The sequence below is a fragment of the Alosa alosa genome, chromosome 18, assembly GCF_017589495.1.
Source record: "Alosa alosa isolate M-15738 ecotype Scorff River chromosome 18, AALO_Geno_1.1, whole genome shotgun sequence".
In the NCBI taxonomy this organism is placed as follows: domain Eukaryota; kingdom Metazoa; phylum Chordata; class Actinopteri; order Clupeiformes; family Clupeidae; genus Alosa; species Alosa alosa.
In genome coordinates, this window is record NC_063206.1 from 17,159,980 (window position 1) to 17,174,437 (window position 14,458).

The 14,458-nt window shown below is 45.6% G+C and overlaps 1 protein-coding gene across 1 annotated transcript in view; it reads right to left on the bottom strand.

The window, feature by feature from the left end:
- epas1b (endothelial PAS domain protein 1b) overlaps positions 1-14,458 on the bottom strand; it is a 43,070-nt gene that overhangs the window by 14,710 nt on the left and 13,902 nt on the right. Inside the window, exons 3-6 of the mRNA XM_048270523.1 lie at positions 9,740-9,924; positions 5,130-5,275; positions 3,866-3,950; positions 1-31 (exon numbers count right to left, since the gene is read on the bottom strand). The exon at positions 1-31 is cut by the window's left edge and continues 82 nt beyond it. Coding sequence (XP_048126480.1) covers positions 1-31; positions 3,866-3,950; positions 5,130-5,275; positions 9,740-9,924 — 447 coding nt within the window. The remainder of the gene's footprint in view (positions 32-3,865; positions 3,951-5,129; positions 5,276-9,739; positions 9,925-14,458) is intronic.

Sequence of the window (14,458 nt, forward strand, 5' to 3'; positions counted from 1 at the left end):
GTGCTCAGCTCTTTGCCTTTCTTTCCAACACCTGACACACACACACACACACACACACACACACACACACACACACACACACACACACACACACACATACAGAGGGGGGGCTTTTTTTTAGTAATGTTTGTCAACTCAAATTCTTGCACTGATTGTTTTCACATTGGCGTCTAGATTCTTCATGCACTAAAGGGTAAAGGGTACTTTACTTCCCCCTCATAGGAAAGTAGAATGTTTGGGCATGTAGTTGTTCTAATCTAGAATGTTCCATCATGGAACAGAAGCAAACAGATACACTCTAAAAGGGCAAAAACAATGACCTCATCCCAGGAGGAAATATTGACATATCAGATGGGTTACGATGTGACAACATCTCAGTTCATGTCTAGATAGCAAGCCTACCCTCTCCTTGAACTTCACCATTCTCGCTATAAGCCAAAAGATCTAAAGCAGCAAGTTAAACACCATTGTGCAGGTGGACTGAGCTTCAACAAAAACCAGTGAGTAAAATGCATGCAATCATGTAACAACTGAGAGATTTTTCTCTGATGGCTTGGTTGTGTTTTTTGTTTTGTTTTGTAGCAGTTTTCTGACCCTACAATTCCACATAGATCTTTTCAGTGTTCCACTAGCAATGGTTTTTCCTTCTTAAAGGTGCTCTAAGCAATGTTGGGTAACGTCACTTCTGTTGACCTTCAAACAAAACATAGAGCTAACTGAAACTCTCCTGAATGCGCATCTCGTCGGTGAATTGCTGGAAAAGTGTTACTGTATGTTTTATGGTCCAAGCTAAACCAGGCTTTTTTGTTGCTGTTTTTGGAGCCAGAGACAGTGTAAGCAAGCAAGCAGCTAGCAGATTGTGAGGAGATGCTTGCTGTATGTGACAAAAAAAAATTAGCTTTGAATGCTGAAAAGAGATGTAGCTCTGTCCAACATGGATGTGCCCTGGAGGTTAGACTAGTGTGTGTGTGTGTGTGTGTTTGGAAAAGGGTTTACAGAGGAAAAATGATAACTGGCGCCAAGCAGGGGAGGCATGATATGGTGTGTGTGTGTGTGCACATATGTGCACATATATGTGTGTGTGTGTGTGTGTGTGTGTGTGTGTGTGTGTGTGTGTGTGTGTGTGTGTACATGTGTGTATGTGCGTGTGTGTGTGTGTGTGTGTGCGTGTGCATGTGCATGGGTGGGTGGCATTCTGGTATGGGTTTTCCTGTGGTGCCCACACAACTTGAGACACATTAAACACTTCTTCCACCAACAGTCTTGCAGAGTGACAAAGGGCATCTAACCCCCACAGATAGGAGAAGACCCATCATGCACAACACAGTCAAGTAGCAACACACAGGCAAACATAAAACAGAGGATGTCTGAAATGTCTTCACCTGTCATTTTACGGAAGTTTCCCAGACTTTTAGGCCCACAGTAAAGTCTACATTAGAGTCCAAATAAATCTTATCTAATTAAACAATCTAATAAACTATTTTAATTGAATATAATTAAAATGAATTGAAATCAAATGGTATCAAATCAATCAGTGTTGACAGCATTAAGCCCTGTGTACACTGTGCCAACATGAGTACCCTGTCAGTTGCCAATGCACATCAGCGCTGGAGTTTTGAACTGGCAAACCCTGGAGGAACTATGGATTTGATGGAGCGGCGCCGACAAAATAGATTTGAATCATAATTTACACAGCGGCAGCGGCAGAGTGCGATGCTGGTGCGCAGAGTTTTATTGAGAACAATGGAATCTAATGTTGAATGTTGAAAGCGGAGTGCACCGCACTAATGTTGGCGCCTGTGTATTCAGCCCTGTATATTAGACACAGACTAGAGGTCAGGGGAGATGGAGAGATTAAAACAGGGGACAGGCAGGTGGGTGGAGAGAATGAGGTCTGTTATGTCCACTGGTTTACATTTCTTTGCATTCTAGACTGACTGGTGACAGGTCATATTTGTGTATATTTGTGTACACATACACAGGGCAGCAGACCAGTTTCTGGGAGAGTCAGGAGGGAAAAAAGGCTTGTTGTCAGTGCATTTTCAGCTTGCATTTGAGCTTTGAGTTTACTGTACCTTCGGCGTGTCTGTATATATAATCATGTGAGTGTGTATCCGTGCGATTAGGCACGCAAGCATTAGCTCGTTTAGGGGACATTGAGTTTGCTACACAGTCATTTAGTGCCCTGCGTTACGTGAGAACTAAATCTACAAACAGAATGGATGAATCCACTTAGGGTGCTTGTTTGGGTTGCTATCAGCTAGTGTTGATATAGATGTAACAAATAGGAAACATGGACCTCTATGAGATCATTGTGGACCAACTCATGCACTGACGTGTGTGCGTGTGTGTGGGTGTATGTGTGTGTGTGTGTGTGTGGGGGGGTGTATGTGTGTGTGTGTGTGTGTGTGTGTGTGTGTGTGTGTGTGTGTGTGTGTGTGTGTCAAGACTTGAAAACTAAATGCAATGTGGATTATCTAATTTAAATATGACATTTGATATTTGAGCCTAGTTATAGCTATGGCTGTAGCTCAGTCTCATATTAAGGTAGGGGAGATTCAAATGGACTGAGATACAGGGGAATCAAGTGAGAGAGCCTAAAGTATCAGGATCCATAGGCTAATGCTCTGACAGCTGTCCCGTCATAACATTGGATTCTGCTTAGGTAGACACTTTCTTGTATTGCCAAGATCTGGCTCAGCGGTCATTCTGTTTACAAAATCCTTAGGCGAGATCAGGGCTGCTTGGCGAGCACTTAGGATGACTTTGAGAATGTGAGGCCACAAATCTGATTATCAGTCTAGAAGTCTGCACTCCGGCGGGAGTCCCGCAGGACCAGCAGGTTAGCTACGCAAAAGAGTGTGGCACGGGACATGTTCCTCTATGCGGGAGCGGGCGGAATGAGAGAGGTGCGTTTGCAGGTGTGAGAGAAACAGATGATTTACTGCACTCCCGCAAATTAAATATATGCATAAAATAACATATATATAAATTATTAAAATAGTGTATAGAATTATACTTGAGATGGATATTGTGTTACGCAGCATTAAAAACTGGGGTTTAAGCAGCCTAACTGACGGATACTATTGTTTAGGCCTACATAAATTCAATTCTTTCCTGCTTCTCCCTTGTTGAAATTCGAAATTGAAAGCATGTCAGAGGAAGAGGACACCACTAGGCTACTTCAGATGTTAGTGCCTTTCTAAAGAACGGATGCCAGCTAACATAGCTGTGTTACAGTAACTTAAAATCAGACATCTAGTTGCCTTTTTCAGTTGTGTGTATGAAGAATCTGTCCCGCACAGTCCTCTACCTCAGCCCTCCAGCAGGCTACCAGAGAGTCCTGTACTGGAGAAAGGGCCTGCCTCGTGATGATGAATAATAGGCTAATAAATCTTTTTCCGGGTCCAATGGCTTTCAGAGCCGCTCGGTTTTCTCCAGTCAAATAAACTTAATAAAAAATAAAATAAAATTTGTTTCCCGCTATTCAGTGTAGCCTTTAGGAAAATTGTTATCTCACTACTCACTTGTTGCCTCAATCTAATAAAATACTATTTTTCGTGGAAGCCTACACGTAACCCTGGATTGTATCATCTGGTTGCACAACTACAGTAATTGCGATTTTGTTTTACCCTCAATAAAACGGAGGTGATGGTGACAAGGTTTACAAGTTGCAAAAAACCACTAGTAAACGTTTTTTGACCAAAAAGCTGTTGGTCCCATGACGTTGGTTGGTTGTTAAAACCGAATTAGGAGTATAAATCACTCTTTCACTTCCTCTCCTCACCCTTTCTCTCTCTCCCTCTATTATTCTCCTCACATCCCCTCATCCCCGGTGAAAGGAGTGAGGTGTGAGGCCATGTACCTGTTTTGAGGCTGAGATTCTCACGGATCTCGTCATGATCACATGGATGAGTGAAATCAAAGATGCTGTGGCCTGTCAGCTCCACCTGAAACACACACACACACACACACACACACACACACACACACACACACACACACACACACACACACACACACACATATTGGCAATGTGTCATCATCCGGTAGGTATCTACTCATAAACATATGTCTATACAGTGTATGAGGAAGGAAATGTACAGTTTATGAACACACACACACAAACACAGAGACAAAGCCAAACATCCTCCTTCTGAATCACGAGCTTACTTAATCAAAAAAGTGTGTGAGAGACAGACACACACATCCTGCCTGGCTGTCAGTGTTTGGAGGAAACAAGGCTCTCCATTTGACATGTAGTACAACGCTGGGAAACAACAATAGCCACTCTCTTACTCACGTGTGTGTGTGTGTGTGTGTGTGTGTGTGTGTGTGTGTGTGTGTGTGTGTGTGTGTGTGTGTGTGTGTGTGTGTTTGTGTGTGTGTGTGTGTGTGTGTGTGTGTGTGTCGCGTGTGTGTGTGGGCATTCTAGTGTGTATGGGTTCTCAGGGCTCCAGAGCATTGAGGTTTTAGGGTTTTACATAATTATTGTTTTTCCTGTGGATTCTACATGGTAGTTTGCTTTGTTTCACACTGCACTGAATAGAGCATTTGTATTATTTTCTTTAAAGGGCTGACAGATTGGTTGATTGACAGATTGACAGACTCTCCATGTTTCTGTCAGTGCTTGGCAGAGCCAGAGGGCACCACAACGGGCACCAGAGAGGGCATAGGATGGAGATAATCCTACCACCTGGTGATGGGCATACGGGGCTGTTTCCCACACTACGATAAAAGCATTAGCCACTAATTGGCTTTCGGTGAAGACTCTCAATTAGAGACCCAATTCAGCATAGCTCCAAATAATCTCTATCAGGCAAAATGGACCTTTGTGTTATGGAGGTGTGTGAAGCATTTGTGTGTGAATGTGTGTGTGTGTGTGTGTGTGTGTGTGTGTGTGTGTGTGTGTGTGTGTGTGTGTGTGTGTGTGTGTGTGTGTGTGTGTGTGTGTGTGTTGGTAGGGGTTCTGAGTCTGTGTGGAGAGGACAAGCAGAAGAAATAGAAGGTTGAATCTGAATATGTGTGTTTGCGTGTGTGTGTGTGTGTTTGTGTGTGTGTGTGTGTGTTTGTGTGTGTGTATGTGTATGTCTGTGAGAGAGAGACAGAGTGAGAGACCACACACTCACCTGTGTCAGGCCCATGAACTTGTTGATGTTCTCAGAGAGGAATATTATGTCTCCGTCGGTGGTAATCACGCTGACGAAGCCCTCCAGAGACTTCAGGTACATGCTGTCCATCTGTCTGTCCTCCTCTGTCTCTGCAGCACTGCAGCCTGCAACACAACCAGCAAACACCATCAGTGTGTGACGGAGAGAGAGCGACACAGTGTGTGTGTGTGTGTGTGTGTGTGTGTGTGTGTGTGTGTGTGAGAGAGAGAGAGGGGGGGGGGAATATGAATATGCATGTTTTATGACTGCGTATGTGTAACGGAGGCGAACTGAGCTAGCATGCTAGTTGCGCATGTAAATCCTCACACCCCTAACCTTAAGAACGCTTCTAACTGCTGAGTTGGAAGCCTGGGCTTTTAGCTCAGCGGTTAGAGCGTTCGACTCCCATGCCGGTGTGTGTTGAGGTGGCGGGTTCGAGGGCCGTGAGCGGTGGACGAATTAAGACCTCTGTTACATATGTACAAATAAGCAACATATTAACTGTCTGTGTATGTCTATACTTTTGTGAATGTGTGTGTGTGTGTATGGATGTCTGCAACCACGTTCATTACAACCAAGTACAAACGAGTGTATGTGCGTGTGTGTGTGTGTGTGTGTGTGTGTGTGTTTGTGTGTGTGTGAGAGAGATAGAGGGAGGGAGGACTGTTTTAAATTATGGCATATTTCCAAAACAAACTCCAGGCACTTCATCCTGTGACTACTGTATGCACACTCCCCAATACCCTGACCTTCACTTGGTCACACATACACACACACACACATGCTCATACACACAAAGTCAAAAACTGACACAGACACACACTCTCTGTCCATCTGTCTCTCTCTCTCTCTCTTCCTCCCTCTCTTCCTCCCTCTGTCTCTCTCTCTCACACACACACACACACTGGCTGCACCCCCATGTCTTGTAAAAAGACTTTATGGGCCATTATGCTCCATGCACATGAAAAACCTGTTACATTTTAGGAGATGCCTATCAGAACACCAACTCCTCCGCATTAGACCTTCCATATCGGAGTGTTTCAACACGTTTCTTTTAAAAATAAAGTAAATGAAAAACATTCCTGCCCTCAGCAACACAAATAATCAAGGCCTTTTAAATATGACGCATTTGTGTACTCAAGAGGATTGAAGGAGAAGAAAAAGGAAACTAGGGGAAAAGTCTCCCGTTAGGGAAGTTGGAGACGGCCCAAGAGGGAGGCTGGGGGGGATGGTCGAGGGGGGTCGAAGGCCCGCCATTCCTCTCAGTGGGCTTCTCCAGCGGGCCTGCTCTCGAGCCTGGGGCTGGAGTAGAGCCAAGTCCCTGAAGAGGAGGCCCCGAGAGAGGGCTCCCGTCCCCTGCTGCGCCAGGGGATTGGCTCTCTGTCAGCAGGGGCGAAAAAAAGATGGGTCCCATGGTCCCATGCTCTTACTGGAATCTGGAATGCAGTTTCACTGAAGAGCAAATGCTCATTGGGTATAGTCATTTTTTTCTCCAGTGTGCAAAAAGGGTTTTGGTGCTTTAATTGTAATACTAAAATAGCTAAATGTATTAATTGTATTATTCAGTATGTCAGTCTATGTCACTTATCGTATGTACTGTAGGTTTTCATGTACATAGATATATACATTGTCATGTACATTGAAATGTACATAGACCTTTATCAGTTCTAAAATGTGTAGAGATTGTGATTTTATATTGAAAGATTGTCCCACAGTTTGACAGCTAAGCTAAAACAATTTAACATGTACTTCAGCAACCGGTTAATACTGACTGACTGTGCAACTCAACAAGTTGATAACGAGGTGATAACGAGGTGTGTGTGTGTGTGTGTGTGTGTGTGTGTGTGTGTGTGTGTGTGTGAAGACATTTGTTATTGAAGGAATTCCAACTGGAAGACATCACCATTGGTGTGGTTTGTGTCTTGTCTAATGAAGGGTTTCCCTTTGCGCTGCCTTGAGTGGTAGGGGTGTGGATGCCGGAGCGGCACTAGTGACTGCGGTGGTTGAGGCCAGAGGGGGGGGGGGGGGGGGTAGCTGGGGGTACCAGTGTCGTTGTTGCCTGGCGCCAGCGCTGCCCTGTGTTTTGGCTGCGCCTGAAAGGGCGAGCACCACCCGGCAAAGCTCTGTGGCAGATAAGGCAATCTGCAGAGCCATCTCTCCTCTCACAAAGACACACTCTCTCTCTCTCCCTCTCTCTCTCTTCCAGTATCAATCTCTCTTTCCTTCTCTCTCTCTCTGCTCATCTCTCGGTTTTCAGCTCTCCCTTCTTTTTCCTCCCCATCTGTCATACTGATGGCCATACTATGCTCCTGTATGTCTCAACTCTTGCCATACTTCCACCTTTGACTCTCTATGACTTTGCAGTCCTCCCCCGCCTTTCTCCACCTCGCCTCCTCTCTCGCCCCTCATACTTCCCTATCTGTGGCGGTCTGAGATACAACACAGTCACATCATTCCAAGGATTAAAGCAAGCTGATTGCAGGACCATCAGTGTTCCTTTTCCAGCATCTCAACTACAATATTTACATCCGTTTGCAAACACAGCGGGAGAGTGGGATTTCACTCTGCCATTGTTGCTGCTCTAACCAATAGGATTGCAGTGACTGATGAAATAAAGGAATATCAATGCAATCAAAAATGAACTGTCTGATAAGATAAAGGTAAGTCAAATAAAATAGCAATAGACCCTGATAGCAATGTGAGCTAAAAAAAAGCCTGGCTAAAATAAAAAAAAAAGATCTAGCTAAAAGTCGAAAACATAGTGTACAGCCAGCTTGTGGCATATGTGAGTAAGACTAGCACTTGTGTCTGGCCACATCATCACATGTGGTCACGTCCATGATGTGGAGACACTCTGCTCTCATCTCTCTTCAAACAAACACATGGAATGCAGGAACAATAGGGTTACTCCTTTGTCTACTTTCCGGAAATTTCTAATTTTATAATCCACAGGATATGCATACACACGCGCGCGCATAGACACACACACACACACACACACGCCATCTTGAATACTCCACCCACTCTATTCCAAGAATCTTCCCGAGCTTCTTTACCAATGTGCACTAACATTGCAGGATTGTCTTCACACACATGTGCACACACACACACGTGCACACACACACACACACATTTATCTTCTGTGTCTTGTGCTCTGGTTTCCCCCCTAGGCTGACGTACAAGCAACATACACTTATAATTGTAACCTGTGACTGCTGCTAAAGCTAATTAGCCTTACACTCAAGCAAAAAAGTGCTTGGCAAAAAACAATATTCCCTAATGTAATAATCTCTCACTAATGTTCCAGACTAATACTGTGAGGCAACAGCACTTCCTCATAACAATGCTGGAAACCAGCGTGTGCAGAGACCTGTGCTGCAGAATTTGGTTATCTGTATTGTATCTGTATGTAATTTGTATTTTTACACACTGGTATGACGCACATGTGTGCACCAACCGAAACACACTCGCACAGGCATATGCACGAAGACCACAGGGAAAGCCACAAGTCTCACTAGTGACATTGGGCAGCCTTTTTTCAGGTAAAAAAAAACAAAAAAAAACATCAAATCTGTTTTGGCTATTGGATTTGGACTGAATTATTAAAGGATCACTGTTCCAGACGGTTCTGCCCTGAATAAAAGGTGGAACTGCTCCAAATCTTTGCATAGCTCATACACAATACCTGTATTAATCAGTTCCATTGAATGCTGTGAACTTTCAAGAACTGACGGTTTAAAAAACAACAATAACAATAAACACAGTACATATTCTACCTATTATATTATTAGCCATAGTTCTAGTAAGTGAGTGGGAGGCCCAGAAAAATGAGGTTACTGTGGAGGCCATTAGTTCTAGATTAGCCCTTATGAAGCCATTAGGCCTAAACGAGGGCCCAGTGGTGAGGCATTATGGACGGGAGAGCTTGTTCAGACCTGTAGCCGGGCCCCCATCCAGAAGAGCTACTATTACCATTCCGAATGAGCGCCTGGAACAGGTAATTGCGTGACTGTGCATGACTGTGAAAAGGTGTGAGGAAAATAGTTTGTGTGAGTGTGTGTGAGCGTAGGTGTGTGTTTGCGTGTGTGCTATTCCACTCCATTGACCTGTTTGGTGCCACCCTGCTTGAAAACATCATCAGCTTGCATTTGTGTGTGTGCGTGGGTGTGTGTATGTATGCGTTTCTGTTTAATGTGGATGATTGGCTAGTTATGCTTGGCTAGCTGTGTTTGCTTGTATTTATGCGTGTGAATGTTTTAACTTGAATGCTTGCTTTCCTATTTTTACACCGTCCGTGCCTACAGATGTGGACTTGCATGTTTTTTAATGCTTGCATGCCATTCTGAGTATGTAGGCTTTTACATAAGTGCTTATTTATGTGAGCGAGTGTGCATGTGTGTGCGTGTGTGTGTGTGTGTGTGTGTCCAAAAGTCAGAGAAACTGGTAGTGAGTGTAAAAGAGTGTCTATTTGCGTAAGTGCTTGAATGTTGAATGGGTGTTTGTCATGAAAATGTGTGTGTGTGTGTGTGTGTGTGTGTGTGTGTGTGTGTGTGTGTGTGTGTGTGTGTGTGTGTGTGTGTGTGTCTTACCTGCAGACAGGAGCTTGCGCGTGCGAAGGAAGCTGATGGCGAGTCTCATGATGGAGGCCTTGTCCAGGTGGGAGGAGACGTTGTGTGGCAGAGGCAGCTGGTGGGCCAGCTCATAGAACACCTCCGTCTCCTTACTGCGCCGGCAGCGCGCCGCATCACGCGACTTCTCCTTACGCCGCTCCGAGCTGTTCCATACACACACACACACACACACACATACACACACACACACACACACACACACACACACACAAAGGAAGAGAGCGAGAAAGGGGCAATGGGTTAATTAACATTCAAAAATAGTCTTTCCACATAAACTATGAGCATTCACCCTGCCGTTATGTTTGTGGCGTCTGACGCAGCACTTTGGGGACCACAGATGCAATGAACACTGAGGGGAGAGAGGGGACACGATGGGTGAAAAGATGCAGCCAGACAACTTCCTGTCTCTGAGAGTTCCGCTCTGACAGCCCGTGCCTGAAGGCTGACACCAGCAGCCCTCGCCGCAACCAGCGTACAAGACAGAACAGACTGTTCTAGACACACACACACACACACACACACACACAGTCTTTCTCTCTCTCTTTCTCTCTCTCTCTCTCTCGTGCATTCTATTAGGCCAGTGAATATTTTGCTGATGTAGTTTACAACTTGAGCTGCGCAGTTTCAGGGAATGTAAACTTTATTACTGTGATCCACAATATGCATATAGTGACCTATCTGTATGTCTCTGTACAATGTCTCTCTCAGTCTTTCTCCTGCCCTCTCATTTTCTGAGAATCCCTACCTTAGACATGAAAGCAGAGTGATGTTAAATTAAAGTCACATTAAAGTCACATGATCTATGTCTCCCACCCCTCTGGGAATACTGATCATCCCTCTCTTTGGCCTAATACCGAGAACTAGCTCCAGGCGCACATACACACACACACGCACACACACACAGACACACACACATACACACACACATACACACACACCACACACAAATCCTACACAGCATCCTGCAGGTGGTATCGAACACACACTCCCAAACAGATGAGCCCCCAGCACAAACAAAGCTATCCTTTGATGGATGGTCTGGACCGTGCGCAAACAGGCTGCCAATCAAACCCCACTTCAGAGTGCATGACCAGGGTTTCAATCCAAAGCACTGCCTCTCAGGCTTGTGTAAAGCTGCCATTTTCCCTTATATGAGCATATGATATCTTGTTGGATCTTGAAGACTTGACAAAAGTGTCTTGTGGTGGCAGGTTACTAAGGTAACCTCACTGGCTGCCGTTAAACAGGAAGTGACCCTTTCACCTCTGAACCAATAAGAGCCTATATTCCCCTGGAGGGGGGTTAGTGTGCTCCAAACAAGATGAGAAGCCTTCTGGGAGTAATTTAATTGTGTACTGGACCCCAACCCTTATGAAGAAAGACAACACAAACAAATTCTTGGTAACATCTTCATCTCGGTTTCTACAATATCCGCTCCCATGTTAAGAAAATAATCAAAAATAATCAGGAGGCGATAGAGCAGGAATGCACTTTCTCACTCGAGCTCTGCTGCTGAGCTCTGATCCAAACGCAGGTCCAGAACAGTGAAGAGCTAAAAGAAGAACCGATTGGAGAGCCAGGTTGGGGTACCTGAACTTGCTTTTGTTAACATGTGCCATGGCATGCCGTGTGTGTGTGTGTGTGTGTGTGTGTGTGTGTGTGTGTGTGTGTGTGTCCATCTGTGTGTGTTTTCTTTTTCACCCATGGCTTGCGCTTGGCAATTATTGTGGTTTGCAGTTGTGTGTGCCAAGGCTGTGTGTGTGATGACTTCATGCCATGTGGGTCTGGTAAACCACAGTTACACACCCCCACACACCCACAAACACACACACATACATACAAGACCTAAAAACTACATCAAAGCAGACTTTTCAAAACGATAACAAATTTCAAAGCAACCTGTATGATGACAGTCACACATGTGTGCCTGAGATAAAACCAACCAACCAAACAAACAAACTAATAAACAAGTGATGCACACATGTAACTGAAGCAGTAATGCTCAGAAATGAACCATCCACCAGACTCTCTGAAGTAGGACTAGGTCTATATAAAGGGTGGGTTTAATCGTTGGGTTAATTAGGGGTGCAAAGGGCTTTTGTAGCAATACTGTATGCTCTGCGCTGTGCCCACTTTTGTTTCTGAGACCTCCCAAAGCACTTGAAAAAGATCTGAAAAGAGACAAGGAAAGACAGGACGGGAGGGGAGGGGGGGGGATTGTTGTTGGATCCTTGGGATCATGCCCGGTTGGGGAACAAGGCAGATCCAAATTAGCTGCTCACAATAGGCTCTATCATTTGCCAACATTAACAGAAACAACACAAAGCCCACCCCCCCCCCCCCAACATCCCCATCAAACTTCCCCACCTCCTGTCCTATTTTATCGAAAAATAAATAAGTATTAACCCCAGTTGCCTCGGCGACTGCTTCTCAGATGTGTCAGGGAAACCACAGTTCAGCTGTCGCCGAAGTTCTATCCCACGACTGCAGGAAGTGGGGTGTGTGTGGGGGTGGGGGGGTGATTGGTCAGTCTGGGAAGGATGTGGCACGAGTGGCCCCGATGGCTGACGTCCATCTCACACCTTGTTAGCGCCGACATTGATGAGTGCCCTTGTTTATTCTATAGGTGTGTCAGAGCCACAACTACACATTAGTGTTTATCCTACAGCCGTCCATACATTCTGATGACCATCTTCAGGTGCTGGCCACAGGAAGAGGGAGTGGCCCGTAGAGTTCCTGGCTCCCCGGCTCCTTCAGTCTGTCCCGCACTTGCCCTTGAATCCTGTCAGCAGCCAGCGGAGTTTCCAGCCTCTCATCATCATCCACTGACTCACACCTCCATGTGCACAATGCATTAACCTCTCACACATGAATACGGACATGCCTGCTGCGGGCACTACTTAGGAGATAATGAGGTCTTGGGGTGAAAGGGCACAAAATGAAACCTGCCAATCATATTCTTCAGTTAGTCAGTTCAGCCAGTGCTGGAGGAAATACAGTAGACAGGTAAATGGATTTAAAGCTCTGGTGGCTCGTGATTGACACGCAGAGGTTGGGGACCTAGGGCAAGAATTAACCACAAGCCCTAATCTGACAACGTCTACGCAACCACAACACGTTGACAAGTAATGCTGAATAGCGCTGATTGATCTAATTTAGATCAGTTGCTGATTGTGACACCAAAGGGCATTCAAGCATTACGGTAGCTTACTGTCATTGAGATAAGTTCACTTAACTTCATCAACCTTGCACAGTCCACCTGAGATACCACAATCTTTAGACTATGCCCAGCTAGCACAGCTAGCTCCATGTTCACGGCAATATGACTTTCTATGCCTTCCCTTCTTGGGGCCAATATGTTCTATTGGCCCTACATAATATTACTAACCCACTCACACACAAAATGCATCTCAAGACACCTGGTCACTCCACTCCAGCCAGTGCAGCACGGTCTTGTCCAGAGCTCTCCCGACACTCTCCTAAACCGGGTCTGGAACTCAGCCCTGAGAAGGGGGCTGTGAGTTCACGGGGGACAGCGGAGCAGGTGCTGGGGGCTGACCACAGCTCCACTGGGAAGAGAGGGGCGGGTGTGAGGTTGGGCGGCGGTCAGGCTGGGCTGCCGTCTGGCTGTTTGCAGGCAACTGGTGCCAGCAGCGCTTGGCTGTCTGCTCCATTGTTAGCCAGCGGCCCCAGTGGGCACATCAGGATGGGGAAGGGGAAGTAGAGTGGGGCTGGGGACTCGCTGGGGAGCGCACACGTCTAGTGCACTCTCTGCTCTTTCACCTCTCACCCTTTCTGCTCTCACTTTTCTCTCCTCACAGCCTTCTTTTCTTGTTCTCCATCACCCTGTCCCTCCCTTGATCACCCATTCACTCCTACAGGCGTACCACACTCAGGACTGACTGGCACACACACTCACAGGCAAACACAGAGTAGACTGTGAAGATCGTTTCCAGTAAATAACTCTACACAAGTGGATAACCTTATCTTCACAATCACACTCTCACAGCACATTCATCTGGGCCTTTACCATTTATTGGCTTCTATCTTGGACTATTTGTGCTGCTCTCATACCAGCCCACAGCCCTTTTGCACTACTGTAGGGGTACGGGGGAAACAAACACATCCATGGCGTTTGAGTCCTTGTTCCCTCCCACCTGAGCCTCTTGTTAAGGCCGGAGAAACACACTTCCTCAGTCTCATCAGGCAGACAAATCAACACAGTAAATCAAAGTTATCAATGGGATACATCAGGAGGTTCCAAGTACACACACACACACACACACACACACACACAAGGGCCTGAGTAGATTACGGGGGGCATGAGTGCATTCTTTCTTCAGTGAGCTGGTTTCAACACACACCCCTACCCCCTGTGCTAGGCATCTCTGTGATCTCTCTTTGAAGTGCTGATCACTCAAAACAAGCTACGAACACAAGACTGAGCTATTGTTGGATTTCTTTTTCCCCCTCCACCAGCCCTCTTTCATAAACTGACAGCGACCTACAGATAACCTTGCAAACAAACTTCTGGTATGAATACTGTTTGAATGGATTTTCTAATTTCAAAAAGTTTGAACATTCTGATAATTACTGATTGGCTTATTCCTAATTCTAACCTATCAACAGGAACTGAGCAAAGCATTTCTGAGAATTTCGAGAACTGACTTGTCAACA